General features: G+C 47.5%; 1 protein-coding gene across 2 annotated transcripts in view; it reads right to left on the bottom strand.

Moving 5' to 3' along the window:
* Positions 1-27,912, bottom strand: part of LOXL4 (lysyl oxidase like 4) — a 216,687-nt gene that overhangs the window by 149,377 nt on the left and 39,398 nt on the right. For both annotated transcript variants that reach the window (XM_077455712.1, XM_077455713.1), the window contains 3 exons: positions 22,159-22,496; positions 16,719-16,888; positions 2,144-2,352 (listed from right to left, as the gene is read on the bottom strand). In XM_077455712.1, the coding sequence (XP_077311838.1) occupies positions 2,144-2,352; positions 16,719-16,888; positions 22,159-22,444 (665 nt within the window). In that variant the 5' untranslated portion in view covers positions 22,445-22,496. The remainder of the gene's footprint in view (positions 1-2,143; positions 2,353-16,718; positions 16,889-22,158; positions 22,497-27,912) is intronic.

The raw sequence follows: 27,912 nt of genomic DNA, 5'->3' as shown, positions 1-27,912 counted from the left end.
CTTCGCTAGTCCCGTGTGTACGTGGCATTAGTCCTTTATATCTAGTATGCTTAGTTCAGGTTTAGTCCTTTATATCTAGTATGCTTAGTTCAGGTTTAGTCCTTTATATCTAGTATGCTTAGTTCAGGTTTAGTCCTTTATATCTAGTATGCTTAGTTCAGGTTTAGTCCTTAATATCTAGTATGCTTAGTTCAGGTTTAGTGCTTCATATCTAGTATGCTTAGTTCAGGTTTAGTGCTTCATATCTAGTATGCTTAGTTCAGGTTTAGTGCTTCATATCTAGTATGCTTACTTCAGGTTTAGTCCTTCATATCTAGTATGCTTAGTTCAGGTTTAGTCCTTCGTATCTATTATGCTTAGATTGGGTTTAGTCCTTCATATCTAGTATGCTTAGTTCAGGTTTAGTCCTTCATATCTAGTATGCTTAGTTCAGGTTTAGTCCTTCATATCTAGTATGCTTAGTTCAGGTTTAGTCCTTAATATCTAGTATGCTTAGTTCAGGTTTAGTGCTTCATATCTAGTATGCTTACTTCAGGTTTAGTCCTTCATATCTAGTATGCTTAGTTCAGGTTTAGTCCTTCGTATCTATTATGCTTAGATTGGGTTTAGTCCTTCATATCTAGTATGCTTAGTTCAGGTTTAGTCCTTCATATCTAGTATGCTTAGTTCAGGTTTAGTCCTTCATATCTAGTATGCTTAGTTCAGGTTTAGTCCTTAATATCTAGTATGCTTAGTTCAGGTTTAGTGCTTCATATCTAGTATGCTTACTTCAGGTTTAGTCCTTCATATCTAGTATGCTTAGTTCAGGTTTAGTCCTTCGTATCTATTATGCTTAGATTGGGTTTAGTCCTTCATATCTAGTATGCTTAGTTCAGGTTTAGTCCTTCATATCTAGTATGCTTACTTCTGGTTTAGTCCTTCATATCTAGTATGCTTACTTCAGGTTTAGTCCTTCATATCTAGTATGCTTAGTTTGGGTTTAGTCCTTCATATCTAGTATGCTTAGTTCGGGTTTAGTCCTTCATATCTAGTATGCTTAGATCCAGTTTAGTCCTTCATATCTAGTATGCTTAGTTCGGGTTTAGTCCTTCATATCTAGTATGCTTAGATCCAGTTTAGTCCTTCATATCTAGTATGCTTACTTCTGGTTTAGTCCTTCATATCTAGTATGCTTAGTTCCGGTTTAGTCCTTCATATCTAGTATGCTTAGTTCACGTTTAGTCCTTCATATCTAGTATGCTTAGTTCACGTTTAGTCCTTCATATCTAGTATGCTTAGTTCGGGTTTAGTCCTTCATATCTAGTATGCTTAGTTCGGGTTTAGTCCTTCATATCTAGTATGCTTAGTTCGGGTTTAGTCCTTCATATCTAGTATGCTTAGTTTGGGTTTAGTCCTTCATATCTAGTATGCTTAGTTTGGGTTTAGTCCTTCATATCTAGTATGCTTAGTTCAGGTTTAGTCCTTCATATCTAGTATGCTTAGTTTGGGTTTAGTCCTTCATATCTAGTATGTTTGGTTCAGGTTTAGTCCTTCATATCTAGTATGCTTAGTTTGGGTTTAGTCCTTCATATCTAGTATGCTTAGATCCAGTTTAGTCCTTCATATCTAGTATGCTTAGTTCGGGTTTAGTCCTTCATATCTAGTATGCTTAGATCCAGTTTAGTCCTTCATATCTAGTATGCTTAGTTCGGGTTTAGTCCTTCATATCTAGTATGCTTAGTTCGGGTTTAGTCCTTCATATCTAGTATGCTTAGTTCGGGTTTAGTCCTTCATATCTAGTATGCTTAGTTCGGGTTTAGTCCTTCATATCTAGTATGCTTAGTTCGGGTTTAGTCCTTCATATCTAGTATGCTTAGTTTGGGTTTAGTCCTTCATATCTAGTATGCTTGGTTCAGGTTTAGTCCTTCATATCTAGTATGCTTAGTTCAGGTTTAGTCCTTCATATCAACAGACGCCGAGGCTGCATCTTTCTTTATAACACTGAACCTGGCCAGCTGGTTACACCAAGAAGAGGCAGAACAGAGGCTGGACCTACATCACTATCCATAGAACAGAAGCAGATATAAGTGACCTCTAGTGTCCGGTCAGTGACCACAGAGCTCTACCAGGGATCGGTGATCATATCTCCGGCGTGCCGAATTACCTGTAAAACTTTTCATTGGCTTGAATCTCTCCAGGGAAGCCCAACATTCCACAGATGACTCTGCTGTTCTCCAAAGTCCAGCCCTGGTCACAAATCTGCCTCCACCGGCCGTGGTGCTTCACCTCCACTATGCCCTCTGTCACGGGGAGGCTGGCCTTGGCACGGGCCGAAATCGGCCTAATTCGCACTTCCTCGATCTTTCTTGTATGCTGAAAAAAAAAAATAATAATAATTAAATGTTATTGCTACATTAAGGGCCAGTTTGCCCCACATGCAGTCCAGTGTGGGTTTTTTTCTGCATCAAAAACGCATGGAAAGTAGGTTATATGGTTTCCAATGACACAGTTCACACCAGTGCTTGCAGTTCCAGTGCGTTTCAGTTCCAGAAAAAAAAAAAAAGTAGAACATGCTGCATTTTTCCTGCACTGGACTGGAACACTCAGGGCCAGTTCACACCATAGAAACGCAGTCCGGATGCGCTCCAGATGTTTTTTTTTTTTTTTTTTTGCATGTGCGTTTTCGATGCGTTCCGGTGCATTTTTGGTGCGTTTTTTGATGCAGTCCAGTGCATACCCCACCCCCTTTTTTTTCGGTAGGGCATTCCCCTCCCCTTTTTTTTCCCTTAGGGCCAGTTCACACCACATGCAGACCAGTGCGGGGTTTTTTTTTCCGCATCAAAAAACGCATGGAAAGTAGGTTATATGGTTTCTCAATGGTATAGTTCACATCGGTGCTTGCAGTTTTGGTGCGTTCCAGAAAAAAAAAAAAGAAAAAGTAGAACATGCTGCATTTTTTCTCCACTGGAATGTACTGGAACGCTGTAAAACGCATCAAAAACGCGCCGGAACGCACCTAAATGCACCAAAAAACGTACTGCAACAGACTTGTCCTTATTTAAGGTTAAGAAAAAAAGAGGGGGGGGGAGAAGCACTGGACTGCACCAAAAATGCAATGGATTGCATCAAAAACACGCATGCAGAAAAGCACCTGGCACGCATCCGGACTGCGTTTCTATGGTGTGAACTTAAGAACATGGGTGTTCCAGTGCGTTCTGGTGTGTTCCCGTGAGTTTGTAATGCTTTTTACAGCGTTCCAGTACAGTCCACTGCAGGAAAAATGCAGCAGGTTCTACTTTTTTTTTATTTTTATGGAACTGGAACGCACTGGTGTGAACTATGCCATTGATAACCTGCTTTCAATGCATTTTTGATGCAGGAACGAATGAGTGACTTGTATAGCGCTACCTATGCGAACTGAATCGCCTCAGGGCGCTTTTTTTGCTGCTGGTGTCCATGAAAAAAAGAAAACTCACTGCATGTGGTGTGAACTGACCCACGGGAACGCACCAAAAATGCACTGGAATACCCATGTTCTTATTTAAGGTTGAGGGAAAAAAAGGGGGGGAAATGCACTGGACTGCATCAAAAACGCACTGGAACGCATCAAACGCGCATGCAAAAAAAGCACTGGGGCACTATTCCTCCCACTGACACCAATGATGGGGCACTATTCCTCCCACCGACACCAATGATGGGGCACTATTCCTCTCACTGACACCAATGATGGGGCACTATTCCTCCCACTGATACCAATGATGGGGCACTATTCCTCTCACTGACACCAATGATGGGGCACTATTCCTCCCACTGACACCAATGATGGGGCACCATTCCTCCCACTGACACCAATGATGGGGCACTATTCCTCCCACTGACACCAATGACGGGGCACTATTCCCCCCCACTGACACCAATGATGGGGCACTATTCCTCCCACTGATACCAATGATGGGGCACTATTCCTCCCACTGACACCAATGATGGGGCACTATTCCTCCCACTGATACCAATGATGGGGCACTATTCCCCCCACTGACACCAATGATGGGGCACTATTCCCCCCACTGACACCAATGATGGAGCACTATTCCTCCCACTGACACCAATGATGGGGCACTTTTCCTCCCACTGATACCAATGATGGGGCACTATTCCTCCCACTGACACCAATGATGGGGCACTATTCCTCCCACTGATACCAATGATGGAGCACTATTCCTTCCACTGACACCAATGATGGAGCACTATTCCTACCACTGACACTAATGATGGGGCACTATTCCTCCCGCTGATACCAATGATGGGGCACTATTCCTCCCACTGATACCAATGATGGGGCACTATTCCTTCCACTGACACCAATGATGGGGTACTATTCCCCCCCCCCCCCCCACTGACACCAATGATGGAGCACTATTCCTCCCACTGACATCAATGATGGAGCACTATTACCCCCCACTGACACCAATGATGGGGCACTATTCCTCCCACTGACACCAATGATGGGGTACTATTCCCCCCCCCCCCACTGACACCAATGATGGAGCACTATTCCTACCACTGACACTAATGATGGGGCACTATTCCTCCCACTGACATCAATGATGGGGCACTATTCCTCCCACTGATAACAATGATGGAGCACTATTCCTCCCACTGACACCAATGATGGGGCACTATTCCTCCCACTGACACCAATGATGGGGCACTATTCCTCCCACTGACACCAATGATGGGGCACTATTACCCCCCACTGACACCAATGATGGGGCACTATTCCTCCCACTGACATCAATGATGGAGCACTATTCCTTCCACTGACACCAATGATGGGGCACTATTACCCCCCACTGACACCAATGATGGGGCACTATTCCTCCCACTGACACCAATGATGGGGCACTATTCCCCCACTTTGCAAAGTACACAATCTATTTGCCTTTAGTAAATCAACCTCATAGGTTAACATTGGGGCAGAACAAAAAGCCATACGCCTGTAAAATGGGCATTAGACAGCTGCAGTGGGCATGAGGCCTTAGCTATTTGATTTTGCATCCAAAAATAAAATGTCACCTATAGAATGAACCATGCATGTGACCGCTCTCTCTCTCTCTATATATATATATATATATATAAATGAAAGGACTGGGGTAGCTTAGAGGCAGAAGTAAGCTGATCCTCACCACCTTCCTGTACGGCGGGCATGGCAGCGGGGCGGGTGCTGCCATCTCTTGTTTGTGGTTTTGCTCTGGGGAATCCATTTACTAATGGAGAAACTCCCTACCCTGGCACACTACTGACCCTCATTAGTGGCAGGCTGGATCTGGCAGATCGCCCCCCCCCCCCCCCATGTGGGATCAAACATGACTACGTGTGGCCTGCTAACAAGAGACTGAACTGTTCTCTGCCCGCACTCACACTGCCGGCTGTGTGCTCGGCGCTCGCCCCCCAACAAGTCCCTTTAATTACTTTGCAGGATGAAATGTTTTTCCTTCCCGATACCATTTAAGCCAATAAATCCCTAAAATGTACAGAACAATATTCATCCACGCGTTTGGAGGTCTTGCAGCATAAAGATGTAATGTACAGTCTGTGGAATGGTCAGAAATGGTCTGCGTACCAGGACCCTGCATTCATTATATCTGGTCTCCCCAGTGGCCTGCATTCCCTATATCTTCTCTCCCCAGGACCCTGCATTCATTATATCTGGTCTCCTCAGGACTCTGCATTCCCTATATCTGCTCTCCACAGGAGCCTGCATTCATTATATCTGGTCTCCCCAGGACCCTGCATTCCCTATATCTGGTCTCCCCAGGACTCTGCATTCACTATATCTGCTCTCCCCAGGACCCTGCATTCCCTATATCTGGTTTCCTCAGGACTCTGCATTCACTATATCTGCTCTCCCCAGGAGCCTGCATTCCCTATATCTGGTCTCCTCAGGACTCTGCATTTCCTATATCTGCTCTCCCCAGGACTCTGCATTCATTATATCTGGTCTCCCCAGGAGCCTCCATTCCCTATATCTGGTCTCCCCATGAGCCTGTATTCCCTATATTTGCTCTTCCCAGTGGCCTGCATTCACTATATCTGCTCTTCCCAGGGGCCTGCATTCACTATATCTGCTCTCCCCAGGACTCTGCATTCACTATATCTGGTCTCCACAGGAGCCTCCATTGCTTATATCCGTTCTCCCCAGTGGCCTGCATTCCCTATATCTGCTCTTCCCAGGGGCCTGCATTCACTATATCTGCTCTCCCCAGGACTCTGCATTCATTATATCTGGTCTCCCCAGGAGCCTGCATTCACTATATCTGGTCTCCCCATGAGCCCGCAGTCACTATATCTGGTCTCCCCATGAGCCTGCATTCACTATATCTGCTCTCCCCAGGAGCCTCCATTCCCTATATCTGGTCTCCCCAGGACTCTGCATTCCCTATATCTGTTCTCCCCAGGACCCTGCATTCACTATATCTGGTCTCCCCATGAGCCTGCATTCCCTATATCTGCTCTTCCCAGTGGCCTGCATTCACTATATCTGGTCTCCTCAGGACTCTGCATTCCCTATATCTGCTCTCCCCAGGAGCCTGCATTCATTATATCTGGCCTCCCCAGGACCCTGCATTCCCTATATCTGGTCTCCCCAGGACCCTGCATTCACTATATCTGCTCTCCCCAGGACCCTGCATTCACTATATCTGCTCTCCCCAGGACCCTGCATTCCCTATATCTGGTTTCCTCAGGACTCTGCATTCACTATATCTGCTTTCCCCAGGAGCCTGCATTCCCTATATCTGGTCTCCTCAGGACTCTGCATTTCCTATATCTGCTCTCCCCAGGACTCTGCATTCATTATATCTGGTCTCCCCAGGAGCCTCCATTCCCTATATCTGGTCTCCCCATGAGCCTGCATTCCCTATATCTGCTCTTCCCAGGGGCCTGCATTCACTATATCTGCTCTCCCCAGGACTCTGCATTCACTATATCTGGTCTCCACAGGAGCCTCCATTCCTTATATCTGTTCTCCCCAGTGGCCTGCATTCCCTATATCTGCTCTTCCCAGGGGCCTGCATTCCCTATATCTGCTCTTCCCAGGGGCCTGCATTCACTATATCTGCTCTCCCCAGGACTCTGCATTCATTATATCTGGTCTCCCCAGGAGCCTGCATTCACTATATCTGCTCTCCCCAGGAGCCTCCATTCCCTATATCTGGTCTCCCCAGGACTCTGCATTCCCTATATCTGGTCTCCCCAGGACCCTGCATTCCCTATATCTGGTCTCCCCAGGACTCTGCATTCCCTATATCTGTTCTCCCCAGGACCCTGCATTCACTATATCTGCTCTCCCCAGGACTCTGCATTCACTATATCTGGTCTCCCCATGAGCCTGCATTCACTATATCTGCTCTCCCCAGGAGCCTCCATTCCCTATATCTGGTCTCCCCAGGACTCTGCATTCCCTATATCTGGTCTCCCCAGGACCCTGCATTCCCTATATCTGGTCTCCCCAGGACTCTGCATTCCCTATATCTGTTCTCCCCAGGACCCTGCATTCACTATATCTGGTCTCCCCATGAGCCTGCATTCCCTATATCTGCTCTTCCCAGGGGCCTGCATTCACTATATCTGCTCTTCCCAGGGGCCTGCATTCACTATATCTGCTCTCCCCAGGACTCTGCATTCACTATATCTGGTCTCCACAGGAGCCTCCATTCCTTATATCTGTTCTCCCCAGTGGCCTGCATTCCCTATATCTGCTCTTCCCAGGGGCCTGCATTCACTATATCTGCTCTCCCCAGGACTCTGCATTCATTATATCTGGTCTCCCCAGGAGCCTGCATTCACTATATCTGGTCTCCCCATGAGCCCGCAGTCACTATATCTGGTCTCCCCATGAGCCTGCATTCACTATATCTGCTCTCCCCAGGAGCCTCCATTCCCTATATCTGGTCTCCCCAGGACTCTGCATTCCCTATATCTGGTCTCCCCAGGACCCTGCATTCCCTATATCTGGTCTCCCCAGGACTCTGCATTCCCTATATCTGGTCTCCCCAGGACCCTGCATTCACTATATCTGGTCTCCCCAGGAGCCTCCATTCCCTATATCTGGTCTCCCAGGACTCTGCATTCCCTATATCTGGTCTCCCCAGGACCCTGTATTCACTATATCTGCTCTCCCCATGAGCCTGCATTCCCTATATCTGCTCTTCCCAGGGGCCTGCATTCACTATATCTGCTCTCCCCAGGAGCCTCCATTCCCTATATCTGGTCTCCCCAGGACTCTGCATTCCTTATATCTGGTCTCCCCAGGACCCTGCATTCACTATATCTGGTCTCCCCATGAGCCTGCATTCCCTATATCTGCTCTTCCCAGGGGCCTGCATTCACTATATCTGGTCTCCCCAGGAGCCTGCATTCCCTATATCTGGTCTCCCCAGGACTCTGCATTCACTATATCTGGTCTCCCCAGGACTCTGCATTCCCTATATCTGGTCTCCCCAGGACCCTGCATTCACTATATCTGGTCTCCCCATGAGCCTGCATTCCCTATATCTGCTCTTCCCAGGGGCCTGCATTCCCTATATCTGCTCTCCCCAGGAGCCTCCATTCCCTATATCTGTTCTCCCCAGGACTCTGCATTCCCTATATCTGGTCTCCCCAGGACCCTGCATTCACTATATCTGGTCTCCCCATGAGCCTGCATTCCCTATATCTGGTCTCCCCAGGACCCTGCAGTCACTATATCTGCTCTCCTCAGGACTCTGCATTCCCTATATCTGCTCTCCTCAGGACTCTGCATTCCCTATATCTGGTCTCTGCAATTTTCAGTGTGACTATGTGGAGCGACTTTATTTGTGACTCCAATGAGACGTTGATGAGATCTTTTTTTTTTTTCTTTTAACCCTCATCTCTCCTCCCAGGTCATCCTCGGGGCCTAAAAACTCTCCTCCCAAAGTGAATTTCTGAGTGTTCCTGCTCACTTTTTTTTTCCGCGTTTTTTTTTCCCGCATAAACAAGCATCGTACATAGGGCGACCCAATGAATGGGCTGTCCTATGCATGACAAATGCCCCAAAGTAGCTCAAGAACCTTTGCGGGTGTGGAGCATGGCGCATTTTGGTGCATTTCATCACACGACAAGTGTGCAGCAAGTCACACACCTGCTAATGAGTGCCATTAACAATTAACAATAACCACAATTAACAATTAACCACTTAAGGACCGAGCCTCTTTCTGAGATTTGTTGTTTACAAGTTAAAAACTGTTTTGTTTTGTTTTTTGCTAGAAAATTACTTAGAACCCCCAAACATTATACATTTTTTTCTAACACCCTAGAGAATAAAATAGAAGTCGTTGCAATACTTTCTGTCGCACTGTATTTGCGCAGCGGTCTTACAAGCTGACTTTTTGGGGAAAAAAATATTTTTTTTTATTATAAAAAATAAGACAACAGTAAAGTTAGCCAAATATTTTTTTTTTATATTGTGAAAGAAAATGTTACGCCGAGTAAATTGATACCCAACATGTCACGCTTCAAAATTGCGACCGCTAGTGGAATGATGCCAAACTTTTACCCTTAAAAATCTCCATAGGCGACGTTTAAAAAAAAAGTTAAAAAAATTCTCAGGTTGCATGTTTTGAGTTACAGAGGAGGTCTAGGGCTAGAATTATCGCTCTCGCTCTACCGATCGCGGCGATACCTCACATGTGTGGTTTGAACTGCGTTTTCATGTGCAGGGGGCTACTCACGTATGCGTTTGCTTCTGCATGCGAGCTCGGCGGGACGGGGCGCGTTTAAACTTTTTTTTTTTTTCTTATTTTTTTTTTTTCACTGTTCTTTTAAACAATAAATTGTGTCACTTTTATTCCTATTACAAGCAATGTAAACATCCCTTGTAATAGAAAAAAAATCATGACAGGTCCTCTTAAATATGAGATCTGGGGGGGGGGGGGTCAAAAAGACCTCACATCTCATATTTAGACTAAATATGAGATAAAAAAAATAAATAAAAAAAAAATAGTTTTGTCATTTAAAATAATACAAAAAAATAAATAAAAAAATGTCCCTTTAAGAGCTATGGTGGAAGCGACGTTTTGCAGTGATATGGAGACTGGTGGGGGGGGGGGCGCATCTTCCCCCTCACTCGTCTCCATGTCATATAAGGGAAAACATCCGATCGCCTCCGCCGCTGCCGACGGCGGAGGGCACAGGAGCGCAGCGGGAGGAGGGGCCCCTCTCCCGCCGCTGATAAAAGTGATCCTTCTGGGCGAATCCACCGCAGAGACCACTTTTATCATGAAGCGGACCACCCACTTTATAAGAGCATAGGTGTGCGCAGCCTATTACATTAGGGTGTGCACCCCAAAGCTCAAACGCACACGACCGGTCGCTCACTGTGTTCATTCAGAGAGGGAAGGGGGTCAGTAAATTACATATTTACCGGATTCAGAGAGGGAAGGGGTCAGTAAATGACATATTTACCGGATTCAGAGAGGGAAGGGGTCAGTAAATGACATATTTACCGGACTCAGAGAGGGAAGGGGTCAGTAAATTACATATTTACCGGCCCCTTCCCCCATTTATCCTAAAACATCCCCGCAGCAACAGCTGCCAAGAGAGGAGAGAATCCAGCAGCGGTGCGGGGGAAGGGGGGGGGGGACCTAGGGCAGTAGGGGGAATCTATGCTGCACAGGGTGATTAGGGTTTGCCTGGGCACACCTGCACACCTGGCACACCCTGTGCGCACACCTATGCATAAGAGGCTAGCTGCTGCCATAACAAGGATATTCCTCTTCTAAGTACCGACGTAAAACTGCGGCGGGCGATCCGGAAGTCAGTGGCGGTTGGTGGTTTTTTTGGGGGGGGAGGGGGTGGAACCATTCTCTCTCTCTGTGAATGGAGAGGAAAGATACATAGATACATTGTAAAAATATTTTTTTTAGTCTGAGTATAGATCTCCATTTGTCTCCTGTAAGACAATTTTTATCCCTCCCCCCCCACCCCCCTTTTTTTTTTTTTTTAATTGATGTGAACTAGATAAGAATTGCTGTTTTCTCTCCTCGTAGACATACACGGAAGTTCGGATTCCACGTTTCTCGCCTCTTCATGAAATACTAATTAGATATAAGCGGTGGAATATGTTGGCGCGCTCTCCGGTGAGGAAGCTCCTCTGGAATCTTCGCATGTCGGGCCCCAGGTGGGGCGAGGTGGGGCGAGGTGGGGTGAGGGGGTGCAGGCGGACACACTAAGGCACATTCATAGGAGAAGCCTCAGAATTTAGAAGTCAGGAAAACGCTGCATGCGGTTATCCTCGTCTGGGAACGGCGCCAAGCTGGTGGTTTCTAAACATGAAATACCAACAACCGGCTGAGCTCATACTTCCAGCAGTGCGGGGAGACGGGACTCCACATATTTTTGCAGCACTGAAACTTTTAATTGCTACTAAGATTTTTGTTTAAAGTTGGCAGCAGGAAATGGGGGGGGGGGCTGTACTCATCGCTGTACCCCATAGAATAGAGGGGCTGTACTCATCACTGTACCCCCATAGAACGGGGGGCTGTACTCATCGCTGTACCCCATAGAATAGAGGGGCTGTACTCATCACTGTACCCCCATAGAACGGGGGGCTGTACTCATCGCTGTACCCCATAGAATAGAGGGGCTGTACTCATCACTGTACCCCATAGAATAGAGGGGCTGTACTTATCACTGTACCACCATAGAACGGAGGGCTGTACTCATCACTGTACCCCATAGAACGGGAGGCTGTACTCATCGCTGTACCCCATAGAACGGGGGGCTTTACTCATCGCTGTACCCCATAGAATGGGGGCTGTACTCATCGCTGTACCCCATAGAATGGGGGCTGTACTCATCACTGTACCCCCATAGAACGGGGGCTGTACTCATCACTGTACCCCATAGAACGGGAGGCTGTACTCATCGCTGTACCCCATAGAACGGGGGGCTTTACTCATCGCTGTACCCCATAGAATGGGGGCTGTACTCATCGCTGTACCCCATAGAATGGGGGGCTGTACTCATCACTGTACCCCATAGAACAGGAGGCTGTACTCATCGCTGTACCCCATAGAATAGGGGGGCTGTACTCATCGCTGTACCCCATAGAATAGGGGGGCTGTACTCATCGATGTACCCTATAGAACGGGGGGCTGTACTCATTGCTGTACCCCATAGAATGGGGGGGCTGTACTTATCGCTGTACCCCATAGAAAGGGGGCTGTACTCATTGCTGTACCCCATAGAATAGAGGGCTGCACTGATTTCTGTACCCCATAGAATAGGGGGGCTGTACTCATTGTTGTACCCCATAGAATGGGGGGCTGTACTCATCGCTGTACCCCATAGGATGGGGGGCTGTACTCATCGCTGTACCCCATAGAATGGGGGGGCTGTACTTATCACTGTACCCATAGAAAGGGGGGCTGTACTCATCGCTGTACCCCATAGAATGGAGGGCTGTACTGATTTCTGTACCCCATAGAATGGGAGGGCTGTATTCATCGCTGTACCCCATAGAATGGAGGGCTGTACTGATTTCTGTACCCCATAGAATGGGGGGCTGTACTCATCGTTGTACCCCATAGAATGGGGGGCTGTACTCGTTGTTGTACCCCATAGAAAGGGGGGGCTGTACTCATCGCTGTACCCCATAGAATAGCATAGCTCCCAACTGTCGAGGGACTGTCCCTGATTTGGAGCAATGTCCCTCTGTCCCTCTTTCCTCTTCATTTGTCCCTCATTTTGGTCTGATCCATATAGCTGTATATAAAATGCGCTTTTTATCGTTCAAAAAGCGTTTCCCAGAGCTAAACTTTTCATCTGATTTCTAAATTGTTGCATTTGTACATTTTAAAAGCCAATATAAAGGAATAGTAGTGGTAAAAAAAAATACCTTGTGGATTTAACTACTTGAGACCCGCGCTATAGCCAAATGACGGCTACAGCGCGGACCTCCTTTGCCGGGACTACTTCTATTGACGTCGTCCCGTGCACGAGCGGCTTGCACGCCCCCTGAGGGGCGCGCACGGCGCGCTCTGTGATCGGCGAGTCTATGAGACTCGCTTGATCACTGATCCGAGCAAGGGGTCGATCCCAACCCCTTACCACGTGATCAGCTGTCAGCCAATGACAGCTGATCATGTGATACAACGGAGCCGGTAATCGGCTATTATTCCTCCTCGCGCTGACAGCGCGAGGAGAAAAAAAAAGAGCCGATCACCGGCGGCCGTGATCGGGACATCAGTCCCGATCACGGCCAGCTTTCCAGTGCCCACCTGCCCCCCTCAGGAATAAATAAGTGCCCCCCGTAAGTGCCACCCAGCAGCGCCCACAGTGCCACCCAGCAGCGCCCACAGTGCCACCCATCAGTGCCCACAGTGCCACCCACAATCTGCCTCAACAACGGTGCTGCACCCCAGTGCCACATATCCGTGCCCATCAGTGTCATCTACCAGTGCCCATCAGTGCCCATCAGTGCCGTCCATCAGTGCCCAGCAGTGCCACCTATCAGAGCCACCTATCAGTGCCACCTATCAGTGCCCATCAGTCCCATCTATCAGTGGTACCTATCAGTGCCCCTTAGTGCCACCCATCCGTGCCACCCATCCATGCCATCTTATCTGTGCCCATCTTTGCCCATCAGTGCCGCCTTATCTGTGCCCATCAGTACTGCCTTATCTGTGACTATCGGTGCCACCTTATCTGTGCCTATTAGTGCCGCCTTAACTATGCCTATCAGTGCCCACCAGTGCAGCCTATCAGTGCCCACCAGTGCAGCCTATCAGCGCCCACCAGTGCAGCCTATCAGTGCCCACCAGTGCAGCCTATCAGCGCCCACCAGTGCAGCCTATCAGCGCCCACCAGTGCAGCCTATCAGTGCGCCTCATCCGCGCACTTCAATGAAGGAGAAAAATGACCTGTTTGCAAAATGTTATAACAAACTATTAAACATGATTTTAAATTTTTTTTTATTTTGCATCTTTTTTTGTTTGTTTAGCAAAAAATAAAACTCCGAGCTGTAATTAAATACCACCAAAAGAAAGCTCTATTTGTGGGAAAAAAATGATAAAATTTCATTTGGGTACAGTGTTGTATGACCGCGTAATTGTCATTCAAAGTGCATCAGCGCTGAAAGCTGAAAATTTGTCTGGGCAGGAGGGGGGTTTAAGTGCCCAGTAAGCAAGTGGTTAATTAATATTTTTTCTTGTTAATTCTCCTTTAAGGGGGTGTGGTGGGGGCGTGTCCTATGCCTACATACGTTTGTTAGTAGGTGTCCCTCATTCCCATCTCAAAATGTTGGGAGGTGTGGAATGGGCCATCTATACAGAAATAATCATAGAGTGTGTATCCCTCTCCGCCCTGAGAAATCACTGAGTGCGCACAAAATCACGCAACATGATTAAATAAAAAGGATAAATGCAAAAACAAATCCAACCCTATTAATACGACTTGTGAATGTTCATCATGTGTCATGCTGCTGTTGCAATGAAAAACCCAGGCAGGATATTCCTCCCACCATATTGTCAAGGGGCGGGCGGGAGGGCGGGACCACGGTTGTTCTGGAAGGACGTCGTCATGTGACATCCTTCCACTCTCAGTGATCGTTGGCGCGTTCTGTCCCCGGGACACGGCACATCACCAATCCCGGTAAAGAGCCAATGACGGGGCTATTTACCCATGTGTCCAATCACAGCTGATCGCAATGTAAACAAGGAAATGGCGGTTTTCAGCATTCCTCTTCATACGGTGACAGCAGCATTTCCTCGCAGGGGAGGTCTGCACATATATTCAGCCCCATCAGTGACCAGCAGTAATGCCAGACGCTGCTAATCAGTGCCCATCGGTGATGCCTGAGAGTGCTGCCTTTCAGTGCCCATCAGTGCTTGCTCATCAGTGCAGCCCATCAGTGCCTATAATCCGTGCCCATCAGTGCTGCCACCAATGCGTGTCACCTATCAGTGCCCATAAGTGCCGTATACATACCTCCCAACTTTTTGAGATGGGAATGCGGGACACCTATCAGCAAAAGCATGCAGGCACAGGCATGTACTGGCCATCGGGACTACAGGGAGTTTCCCGTGGGCCGATGGCTCAGGGGGCTGGTGATGGGACACTGATGTAAGGGGGCTGGTGATGGGACACTCTGATGTAAGGGGGCTGGTGATGGGACACTCTGATGTAAGGGGGCTGCTGATGGGACACTCTGATGTAAGGGGGCTGCTGATGGGACACTCTGATGTAAGGGGGCTGCTGATGGGACACTCTGATGTAAGGGGGCTGCTGATGGGACACTCTGATGTAAGGGGGGACTGGTAATGGGACACTCTGATGTAAGGGGGCTGGTAATGGGACACTCTCATGTAAGTGGGCTGCTGATGGGATACTCAAAATGTAAGTGGGCCGGTCTGGATGAAGTCCAGGGCCAAATTTCTGTCCCAGTCCGGCCCTGGGCATAGGAAACACCCCTTGGCACGCTGGTGAGGCTCCATTTGATGGGCGCTGGTGAGGCTGCATTTTATGGATGCCAGTGGGTTACATTTGATGGGAGCTTCACAAAAAAGGTGGAGTATACTTGTGCAGGACAAAGGAGGTGGAGTCAGGGGCTGAGCCAATGGGGGGGAAGGGTGGCAAAATGAGGTTTCGCCTAGGGCAGGGGTAGGGAACCTATGGCTCTCGAGCCAGATGTGGCTCTTTTGGTGGCTGCCTCTGGCTCTCACCTCTCAATCCGCGGATTGTGTGGCGTGCCGATCCGCGGAATTGAGCCCATAGGAAAGGCCGCGGCTTGGGCCTAGCTTCGGAGCTGCGGCCATCTTGGTACACCCCGGCGGCGGCCTCGGTGAGCGACGCGCTGACGTCATCATCACCCGCCTTAACTGCTCGGGATCTGCCTGCCTGTGTAGAGGTAAGCAAGCAGACAATCGTAGGGGAGTTGTGGATATTACAGTTGCAATTTTAATTTAGGTGATTAATCGATTAGAAAATAAAAAAATTTTTTAAACATATTGTATGGCTCTCGCGGAATTACATTTTAAAATATGTGGTGTTCATGGCTCTCTCAGCCAAAAAGGTTCCTGACCCCTGGCCTAGGGTGTCAAAAATCCTTGCACCAGCCCTGATTCTGCACATGTCTGGGACCAGGGGGAGGCTTAAGTGCAGAAGAGCAAGTCAGCCAGGAGCCCCCCATCACATGGTAGAGACGTTGGGTCTAGAGCAGCCAGGTGCCATGTAACACAGCCAGGTGCTCTTTGATGTACTTTTGCTGCTTTGCTATTGCTGCACTATCACTCCAATGGTTGCAGCTCAGTTCTACAGCTTGGATTAGAGTAGCCAAAGACATTGGCAGGTCCTCATTTGCTGTTCAGAGTTTACAGTTCTTCAGTTCTAGGTATCCCTTGTTCCCCCGGTCCCAATCCAAGCCCATTGTTGTCAAAAGAAATACCATAGACTGTTTTCTTGAGCCATTTGGAGTGTCTGGAAAACTCCTTTTACCTGGCTGCGGGTGCTGCATGGAGGGGGGGGGGGGGCCCGAATTCCAGCGGCTCCTACAGGGGGTCGCACTACATGTACTACAACTAATTATGACCCGATTGACCCCGGGGACTTTCCTTTATTTTACGTCACTAGTATCTGTGGATTAGATGCTGTATCTGTGTTTGCAGTGTCACGAGTTCATCGGTAAAGCTGAATATAGTAAAGCAGAATGCAGTGACTACCTGGGCGGTGATAGTTTGAGGTGGTGGCGCTCCCTGTAGGCGGCTCGTTGAACACAGTATGCCGACGTCCTCTGAATGCTTGCAGTCGGTGACTCCCCAGCCATTGGACTCACATTCTATCAAAGAGGTCTCGACACCCGAGCAGCGGACGTTATCCAACCAGATGGGACCTACAAAACCCAATAAACACATTGCTTTAGAATTTGCAGTTGGTGTAGCATCGTCAGACGCGTCGTTATTGAACGCATCCATAGATTTGGAAACAAAGAGATCTCTGAATACTTTCTTAGTCGTTATGCAGATATTGTCCAACTTGGTTTTCGGGTCTCATGAGTCTGCACCCAGGTCTGTCTGAATGCCACATATGGTGATTCCTGTGTGCAACTAATTAAGGGGTCCATCAGAGAGAGAGTCATCTGTGGAGTAAAGATGTGACCCAGGGGCGGACTGACCATTGGGCTACTCGGGCACTGCCCGAGGGCCCCATGCCACTTGGGGGCCCCATCAGAGTTGCCAGCCTCAGCAAAACCAGGGACAGTATGTAAAAAATTTGTGTTTTTTTTTTTTACATCTGTCTCTGAAATGTCCCTTACCGACATCCTTTTGGTCTAAAAATCCTGAGATTATAGCTGCTCCACCTCTCCAGTACCTTCTCAGCCAATAGAAACATGTCTGGATATACTGTGTGATTGCATACTGTGTGTGTGTTTGTGTATACTGTGTGGCCCCATAATCTCCTATTGCCCGGGGGCCCCATGAGTTGTCAGTCCGCCCCTGATGTGACCAATCACTATTTGCTCAGCGCTGTACCCTTTGTACTTTAGACACGTTCTGGTCTAAGCGATACATATTGGCACCCATTTGTGACACCATTAAAGATATGAGTCTCTTTAGTGCACTGCATCCAAAACCTACTAAAGGCAGAAGCCCTGAGGATCATGTATAAAAAAAATCTTTGGCTCCTACTGTAATCAGAGGAGCGGTGATTGTTTGGTCTGGTCTGTACAGGGCTTCAAAAGCTGAGAGTTTCATCGCTCCCCCTGTCTCTAGAAGATGTTTCTGCAACTTAGGGAGGAAGAATTAAAATGACCAGCCCGATTATTGAGCAAAGCCCAGCCAATCCCTGGGGGGGTGCTCCCAGATGGGGGGGCTGGACGGCACTAAATAGTCTGGACCCCCCGAGGAGATTGTCTTTTTCCCCCTGTGGGGATGGATCTTTGAGCTGAGAGGAGGGGGGGGGGGGGTGCTTGCCCTTGGAGCCCATTGGAATGGATGCTGGACTACTCTACAAGAGGCTGCACCTAGGACTGATATTGTGCCAGGATCCTGTGCATACAGCCTCCTTTCTGTTCTAAAGTTACTTCACGGTCCCCAGCGGTGAACCTGTGAACTGTTCCATTCTATCTATATCTGTGCTAAAGCTACTTCATGGTCCCCAGCTGTGAACCTATCGATCGTTCCACTCTAAATATACTGTACCTGTTCTCAAATATACTTCATGGTCCCCAGCTGTGAACCTAGAGTCTGTTCCACTGTAAATCTACCTGTTCTCAAAGCTATTTCATGGCCCTCAGCTGTGAACCTATAGACTTCCACTATCTATACCTGTGCTAAAGCTACTTCATTGTCTCCAGCTGTGAACCTATGGACTGTTCCACTCTATCTGTACCTGTGATAAAGCTACTTCAGGGGTCCCCAGCTATGAACCTATAGACTGTTCCACTCTATGTATACCTGGTCTCAAAGTTACTTCATGGTCCTCAGCTATGAACCTATAAACTGTTCCACTCTATCTATACCTGTGCTAAAGCTACTTCATGGTCCCCAGCTGTGAACCAATAGATCGTTCCACTCTAAATATACTATACCTGTTCTCAAATATACTTCATGGTCCCCAGCTGTGAACCTAGAGACTGTTCCACTCTAAATCTACCTGTTCTCAAAGCTATTTCATGGCCCTCAGCTGTGAACCTATAGACTTACACTATCTATACCTGTGCTAAAGCTACTTCATTGTCTCCAGCTGTGAACCTATGGACTGTTCCACTCTATGTATACCTGGTCTCAAAGTTACTTCATGGTCCTCAGCTATGAACCTATAGACTGTTCCACTTTATGTATACCTGGTCTCAAAGTTACTTCATGGTCCTCAGCTATGAACCTATAGACTGTTCCACTCTATCTATACCTGTGCTAAAGCTACTTCATGGCCCTCAGCTGTGAACCTGTAGAATTCCCCTATCTATACCTGTGCTAAAGCTTCTTCATTGTCTCCAGCTGTGAACCTATGGACTGTTCCCCTGTATCTATACCTGTGATAAAGCTACTTCAGAGTCCCCAGCTGTGAACCTATAGGCTGTTCCACTCTATCTATAACTGGTCTCAAAGCTACTTCATGGTCCTCAGCTATGAACCTATAGACTGTTCCACTCTATCTATACCTGTGATAAAGCTACTTCATTGGCTTGAGCTGTGAACCTATGGACTGTTCCACTCTATCTATACCTGTGATAAAACTACTTCAGGGTCCCCAGCTGTGAACCTATAGATTGTTCCACTCTATACCTGTGATAAAGCTACTTCATGGTCCCCAGCTGTGAACCTATAAACTGTTCCACTCTATACCTGTGCTAAAGCTACTTCATGGCCCTCAGCTGTGAACCTATAGGCTTTCACTATCTATACCTGTGCTAAAGCTACTTCATGGCCCTCAGCTGTGAACCTATAGGCTTTCACTATCTATACCTGTGCTAAAGCTACTTCATGGCCCTCAGCTGTGAACCTATAGGCTTTCACTATCTATACCTGTGCTAAAGCTACTTCATGGCCCTCAGCTGTGAACCTATAGGCTTTCACTATCTATACCTGTGCTAAAGCTACTTCATTGTCTCCAGCTGTGAACCTATGGACTGTTCCACTCTATCTATACCTGTGATAAAGCTACGACAGGGTCCCCAGCTGTGAACCTATAGACTGTTTCACTCTATACCTGTGCTAAAGCTACTTCATGGCCCTCAGCTGTGAACCTATAGACTTCCATTATCTATACCTGTGCTAAAGCTACTTTATTGTCTCCAGCTGTGAACCTATGGACTGTTCCACTCTATCTATACCTGTGATAAAGCTACTTCAGGGTCCCCAGCTGTGAACCCATAGACTGTTCCACTCTATCTATACCTATGCTAATGCTACTTGATTTTCCCCAGCTGTCTAATACAGCACAACATTCTAATCATACTAACAAAATCATCTTCACTGCAAAAAATCCCGCAGCTTTAGTTATATTATTTGTTGCAGCCAAACCTATTTAATGGGCAATCAAACCAATCAGGAATTGAAAATTTGCCACAAAGTATCCTGCTGCCAACGGCTGGAACCCGTCTACCGTATCTGTCACACCGAGTTCCGCTCACAGCTCACATAACAGAAAACATTGGATGAGCATCAAGTCTCCATAATTAGAGCCGGTCTTTGTTTGCAGCAATGATGAGGATAACCTTTTACCTTTAATTATTCTCCAATAAACACAAATCATGATCAGTTCCAAACATTACATACATCGTTGGTTCTTCTACAATTTACAAAGATGTAGAGATCTGATTTATATACAATCTTCATCAACTAATGGAGCTTGTGTGTGGAATACTGGATGATTATGACACGAGTTAGAAGTCAACATCCGCTACATGTAAAAATAAATTGTACCTGTGAGCATACAAAAGAGATCGTGCCTCTATATACATTCCATACCAGACACCTCTGACTGCCCGTACATTCCTTTTTAAGGTGGAACTAAACTCTCATATGCACCATGAACTCTGTTTAACCACTTGTTGCCCCACCACAGTACATTTACTGCCGGAGGGTGGCAGCTGCAGGCCAAGAAACCTACTGATGTCACACAGGTCCCGCCTCCTGGTTTTCTCCTTTGACGGACAGCACACTTGTCCAATGCCAGGGCATGTGGGCTGTCTGTCATGGGTAGGAGCCATCCAGGAGGCGGGATTTATTTATGGTCCGGCGAATTAAATTAAAGTTGGCACAGTGGGAGACGCCAGCCTCACACCTCCCCTCCCAGTGTGTGCCACCTGGGGCAGACTGCCCCCCCCCCCCCGCCTCAGCACCCGCCCAGGATCTGTGTGATGATCTGGCCATTTTCGGCAGAACTCCTGAAACTGTGAAATCTATGGAATGTGTCCAACATCAGAGGTGATACCTTCTCAACTATGTGTAAAAAAATAAAATAAAAAGAAACCTACTGATATTTTAAGAAACGTACAGACAATAGAGAGAAAGTGAGTGCCGAATAACTTATGTAGCAGCTAGCACATAACAAAGGTGAATATCCAACCTCAAAATAATCATATAATAGCAATTATAGTTCAGAGTTTCACAATGAATGAATGAATGTCCATATGTTAAATTAATAAACTTTTCTTGACTCAAAAATCTACTGTGGTAGTGCAGTGTGCCAAACCACTCACCAGAGAGCGGACAAAACTCAGCATTCAGTTATAAACACTCACCAGATGGCAAGTAATGACAAACCTTGAATTGCTGCTATGAAGCTTGGTGACATCATATCCACATCTGTAGAAGACTTAGTAGACTTCGCCGGTGTTCTGGCATATAGTGTCCTGCCATCATATACTGTCCGCCCCGTACTGCGCATGCACAGCGCTTTTGCAGTACGGAGCAGAAGAAGCTTCGGAAAATCTCCAAAGATGAACGGCGCCCTTGCCATGAGTCGAGCTGGTAGCCCCACCATCCAAGCGGACGTAGGGCTGGCAAAATTAGAGGGGCCCTCGCGGGCTCGCTTCGTTCGGCACGCTTTGGGCTCGGCCTCGCTGTGCTCGGCTCTTTTTATTCCAACTCTACGTCCACTTGGATGGTGGGGCTAGAACCTGGACTCACGGCGCAGGCGCCGTTCATCTTCGGGTATTTTCAGAAACCTGTGTGTGCTGTGTACTGCAAATGCGCAGTACACAGCGGACACTATCCGATGGGGGACTCTGGCACTGTGCAAAAAAGCTCACCAGCGGGAGCCCAAATGATGCTCACATAGTACAGTATATACCAACACGTCCATAGTGGAGAGGGATGCATTTTGAACAATAATGTTACAATGAAACCTTAGACTGCTTACTTGTGCAGAAGACAAAAGAGTTTGTTTGCAGAGGGTGCTTTTGCTTTCTAGGGTACTTGTAACAGTCCAAGTCAAGGGTCTTCAAACTACGGCCCTCCAGTTGTTCAGGAACTACAATTCCCATCATGCCTAGTCATGTCTGTGAATATCAGAGTTTTACAATGCCTCATGGGATGTGTAGTTTCGCAACAGCTGGAGGGCCGTAGTTTGAGGATCCCTGGTCCAAGTGATCTGCTTTTCTCATATTTTATCACAAGAATAAATCTATAACAATAGCACAAATCTCTGCATTACCTTCCCCTTGTCCATACTTTGCACTGTGCGCCCAGTTCATGGCCATCTCAAAGCCCAGTTGCCTGCAGACTACATTTGCCACTTCCAGGTTGAAGTCATCATCGCACACAGTGCCCCATTGACCATTATACAGAACCTCCAGGCGACCTTCGTTGGGGACTCGTGAGGTTCCAACCAAGCGAAGCTGGATCTGAGGTGCTCCTGCTTGGAGTTGTTGGCAGCAAAAGTCTATTAAACATGACAGTGATCCAATAAATAAACATGCAGCATGCTGGAAGATCTTCATGACTTTGTCTCACAGGGATTAATTGGACGGCTTAGTTCTGTAATCCTTATTCCTAATAACGACAAAACAAAGGAAATAAATTACGAAGTGGGCAGGAGAAGTGTATAGAGCTACAAAGTGACTATGCATTTTGTCATGGTCACCAACAAACCATAGTGATTGCAGTGAGCAGGGAAGTAATACACAGAGTTAGGGGCGCAACCACAGTGAATTCCTGAGAACCTGACAAACTATGGTGACCTACAACAAAAATGACAGGTGCTTCTGAAGGCTCCACCAGGTCATCTCCCATGCGTGTTGACAAGGGCAGATCTTTTCCCAGCTCAAAACATCAAGTAGGATGTTTCATCTAAAGATCGCACATCACAGCAAACCCTGTAAGGAGGTGGAAGCCTCAGCCCAGGCCTGAAATGGACTGTTGTAAGTGTCCCGGTTGGGTGAACCTCCAAGCCCGGCCTAGATGCAGTGTTTTACTAGTTCTGCAATACATTGTTTTTGTGCAAACTGGGATTCTGCGCGCTTCCTACCTCCACACCACGCTGCTTACCCAACAAGCAGATAACCTTAGCCCCACTGGAAGGGGCCATTTTCAGATTCCCCAAAGTTGTGCTTTAAATGTAAACGGCTCACTATGGGTTAGCGGGTTAGGTTAAATGTTGTGATTAGGCTGAGGGTCGAGTTTAGGTATTATGTTAGGGGATTAATAAATTATGATCCTAGGGAGGTTTGTTTTAGTGTAGTGGATCAATTTCTTTTCTCCAAAAGTCATAGGGGAGATTCTGACTCTCAACTTCTCTCGGTACCATTCAGTCTACCACCGAAAACCACCAATGCTGAACTCTAGCAGTCAAGAACAATTGTATCAGTATTCAGCCGGTTGCTTGCTCCAGCCACTCTTCTTCCTTTTTAAGGGTTCAAGAAATGTTTCCAATTGGAAGTCATGAGCTTGGTTGGAAGGTCACTTCCAACAGTTTCTATTCCCGCCTCCCCAGTATGCCAATCTTCTTCTGGACTGTGTAGACATGGTGAAAAGAGAACTAGGACTAAAACTAGGGTTGGGACTTTAAATGTGGCAATAATATATAATATATTACCGTATTTATCGGCGTATAACACGCACTTTTTTCCCCTTAAAATCGGGGGGAAATCATGGGTGCGTGTTATACGCCGGTCACCCCGCCGATTTCCCGATTTGCGCTGTCTGTGGAGCGCCGCCAACATTTACCGAGCTGAGCCGAGTGTACTGTGTACTCGGCTCCGCTCTCAGTCACGCCCAGTCCCGCCTCCTAGCCTTTACGTCCCGCCATTGGCCCGGTGTTGTGTCCATCACAGGAGCCAGGACAAGGAGCAGGACGGGGCGTTACTGCAAGCAGAGCCGAGTAGCCGAGTACCCTCGGCTCGGTTTGGCTCGGTCTATGTCGGTGGCGGGAGGAGCCGAAGGTCTCGACGGCGGCGGGAGGAGCCAAAGATCTTGGCGGCGGGAGGAGCCGAAGATCTCGACGGCGGGAGGAGCTGAAGATCTGGACGGCGGCGGCGGCTGGAGGAGCCGAAGATCTCGGCGGCGGGAGGAGCTGAAGATCTCGATGGCGGGAGGAGCCGAAGATCTGGACGGTGGCGGTAAATTTAAAACTAACCATGCTGCAATTGTGGGAGAGGATGCAGGGGGACAGTCGAAGGTTTCTAGGGGTACAGTGGAAGGCTGCAGGGGGACAGTGTAGGGCTGCAGGGGGACAGTGGAAGGCTGCAGGAGAACAGTGTAGGGCTGCAGGAGAACAGTGTAGGGCTGCAGGGGGACAGTGTAGGGCTGCAGGGGGACAGTGTAGGGCTGCAGGGGGACAGTGTAGGGCTGCAGGGGGACAGTGTAGGGCTGCAGGGGGACAGTGGAAGGCTGCAGGAGAACAGTGTAGGGCTGCAGGGGGACAGTGTAGGGCTGCAGGAGAACAGTGTAGGGCTGCAGGGGGACAGTGTAGGGCTGCAGGAGAACAGTGTAGGGCTGCAGGGGCACAGTGGAAGGCTGCAGGAGAACAGTGTAGGGCTGCAGGGGGACAGTGTAGGGCTGCAGGGGGACAGTGGAAGGCTGCAGGAGAACAGTGTAGGGCTGCAGGGGGACAGTGTAGGGCTGCAGGAGAACAGTGTAGGGCTGCAGGGGGACAGTGTAGGGCTGCAGGGGGACAGTGTAGGGCTGCAGGGGGACAGTGTAGGGCTGCAGGGGGACAGTGTAGGGCTGCAGGGGGACAGTGGAAGGCTGCAGGAGAACAGTGTAGGGCTGCAGGGGGACAGTGTAGGGCTGCAGGAGAACAGTGTAGGGCTGCAGGAGTACAGTGTAGGGCTGCAGGGGGACAGTGTAGGGCTGCAGGGGGACAGTGTAGGGCTGCAGGGGGACAGTGTAGGGCTGCAGGGGGACAGTGGAAGGCTACATTGATGGGCATTTAAAATGTAAGGTTTTTTCCTTAAACTTGCCTCCTAAAAGTTTTTTTCCTTAAACTTCCCTCCTAAACTTGGGGTGAGTGTTATACGCCGGCGCGTGTTATACGCCGATAAATACGGTATATACCTCCATCCCTAATATCTTGAACAAGAGGGAGCAATTAGTGGGACTTTATATGAAAGCACATTACTGAATCAGAATGGACCAATCAATAAGTAAACGGTTATTTATTGCAAATGGTATACATACACATAAAAGGGAAATGTCAAAATGATACAATACATTGTTGAGATAAAGTCTGAACAATTCATAATGTATACAAAATATCTCAACATAATATTAAGTCTTAATGTATAAAAATAGTTCATAATATAAAACAATTGTCTCAACATAGTAAATAATAATAGACCTTGAGCATGTAGACCAATTGCAATGGTATCATATAGACATAGTAATGATGAGAGATTGGTTCATTATAATAAAAATGTAGCATAGTACAACCGGTAGGTAAGGGAACTGTGACGTCGCATCATAAAAGAAGCTCTACGCGTTTCGTGGTTACATTACCACTCATCAGGAGAAGATGCATAGTTAAGAAGTATCTAAAAAAAAATGCCAAAATTGTATAATATTAGAAAAAAAGATTTAAAACACGGGAGAAAGAGGGGGAACATAGAAGGTCCCAAACACTCTCACCTCTCTGTAGTAAGTTGATAGAACTGTTGGTAATAACAATGGTAAAGGGCACTTTAAACGGACGTTATCCCCGGGAGCTGAGACGGGAACATCAGGGGCACGGACAGTGACACCGACAAACAATTTGTACAAAAAAAAGAGGAATATCCAATGTGCAGCTGAGAAATTGGCATTTGAAAGTGTACATAATAAATATTGTAGCTGATTCCCGAAGATATCTGTGGAATTCAGTATAGAAAATTAATTAAATAATAAACCAATTCCAAAGCTAATAAGTGAAAGAGAGAACACCCAAATTAGTGTGTAGCAACCAGGATACCCGGGAGGATAAAAGAGATAAGTGTTGGAATAGCAAAAATTAAAAAAGGAAAAGGTGAAATAAATAAAGTGTAGATACCCGTAATGTGCTTCATATAAAGTCCCACTAATTGCTCCCTCTTGTTCTGTGTAGACATGGGACGGAGCAGAGGCAGGGCTGGACTTCAGAGCTTCAGTTTCCCCATGTCAATCAAAGGACATGGGAGGCAGAGCTGCAATATCCTCCGTAGCTGAGGTCCCCATGTGTGAAGGCACAGCTAGCAAGCCTCCACAGGGATGTAGTTCCACAGATGTGAGCAGACACGCACGGTGCCCCATGAGATCGGTACTGCAAAGGGGGCACCCATCAAAGAGGACAACAGGAAATGGGGAAAAACGGACCAAAAAAAAAGAAACAACATATAGAAGCAAAAATGGAAATAAAAGATTAGACCCTTTATGCATAACTAATGCTCAGGAACAGAAATAGGGGGGAAAAAAGGTGATGGTTTAATATCACTTTAATGGTGGGGATCAGCCTGACCTACTGTGACCCTTAGAGTTTTCATTTACTATTGTGATCTTCTAACCTAAAGTGAAGCTTCACCTAAAAAGGGACGTTCTGCTTTTTCTCGTCTCTCCCTCCGCTAACACTTTTGGATTTTTAATTTTTTTTATTTTTATTTTTTCAGGGAGCGGGTACCTAGTTTTGACAGGTAGTGTTCTGCAATATTCAGAAATAGATATTCACACTTGGATGGGCTGAACCTCCATCTTTGTTCATCTCTGGAAGTTACTAGCAAAGTCACCAGCTGCAACCCCCTCAGCCCTTACAAGACCAAGTAAGGAAGACCCCCCCCCCCCCCCCCGCCACCATTGCACTATTATGTCATATAAAATAAAAAGAGTCCCTGGTAGCAATTGTAGCCATGATGCTGGCACTACTGAGAAACAATCCGGCAAATCACCCCACTGCCAGACTTCATGCATCCTTTCCACAGACAATGAACAGTCATTTTTTAGCTTTGTTTTTGTTGTTTTATTGGGGGGGGGGGGGGGTGCAACTTGGATAGGGATATCATTGCCATCACATTTACAGGTTTCAATATACTTTGATCTGTTTAGAGCCTGAAGATAGAATGTGCACACTTGACTTACCGTATTTATCGGCGTATAACACGCACATTTTTCCCCTTAAAATCAGGGGAAAATAGCGGGTGCGTGTTATACGTCGATCCTGTGTGATTTTTGCGTGATTTTTGAGCCTCTGGGTGGCTTTCAGCCGCCTTTGGCCCTTCTCGCGGCTTTCGGACGTTCTTGGCGGCTTTCGGCCGTTCTCGACAGCCGAAAACCGCAGAGAGAGGCTGAGAGCGGCCGAAAGCCGCCAAGAATGGCCGAAAGCCACGAGAAGGGCCGAAGGTGGCTGAAAGCTGACGAGAATGGCCGAAGGTGGGCGAAAACCCGCGAGAAGGGCCAAAGGCAGCCGAGAACTACCGGGCGCCGCCGAGATACACAGGACATCTCCGCGGCGCCATTTTTAAGAATAAAATCTGACAAGGGGATAAGGATGCACAAGGCTGCATTACAAGGCTGCAATGATAGACAGGCTGCAATGATGGAAAAGGCTGCATGGCAAGGCTGCAATGATGGACAGGCTGCATGGCAAGGATGCAATGATGGACAGGCTGCATGGCAAGGATGCAATGATGGACAGGCTGCATGGCAAGGCTGCAATGATGGACAGGCTGCATGACAAGGCTGCATTACAAGGCTGCAATGATGGACAGGCTGCATGACAAGGCTGCAATGATGGACAGGCTGCATGACAAGGCTGCAATGATGGAGAAGGCTGCAATGATGGACAGGCTGCATGGCAAGGATGCAATGATGGACAGGCTGCATGACAAGGCTGCAATGATGGACAGGCTGCATGACAAGGCTGCAATGATGGAGAAGGCTGCAATGATGGACAGGCTGCATGGCAAGGATGCAATGATGGATAGGCTGCATGGCAAGGATGCAATGATGGACAGGCTGCAATGATGGA

The sequence above is a fragment of the Lithobates pipiens genome, unplaced genomic scaffold (genome assembly GCF_037356315.1).
Source record: "Lithobates pipiens isolate NorthernLeopardFrog02 unplaced genomic scaffold, aLitPip1_a1.2 Scaffold_25, whole genome shotgun sequence".
Classification (NCBI taxonomy): Eukaryota; Metazoa; Chordata; class Amphibia; order Anura; family Ranidae; genus Lithobates; species Lithobates pipiens.
The sequence above is the reverse complement of the archived record's forward strand: the minus strand, read 5'-3'. Positions and strand labels throughout refer to the sequence as shown.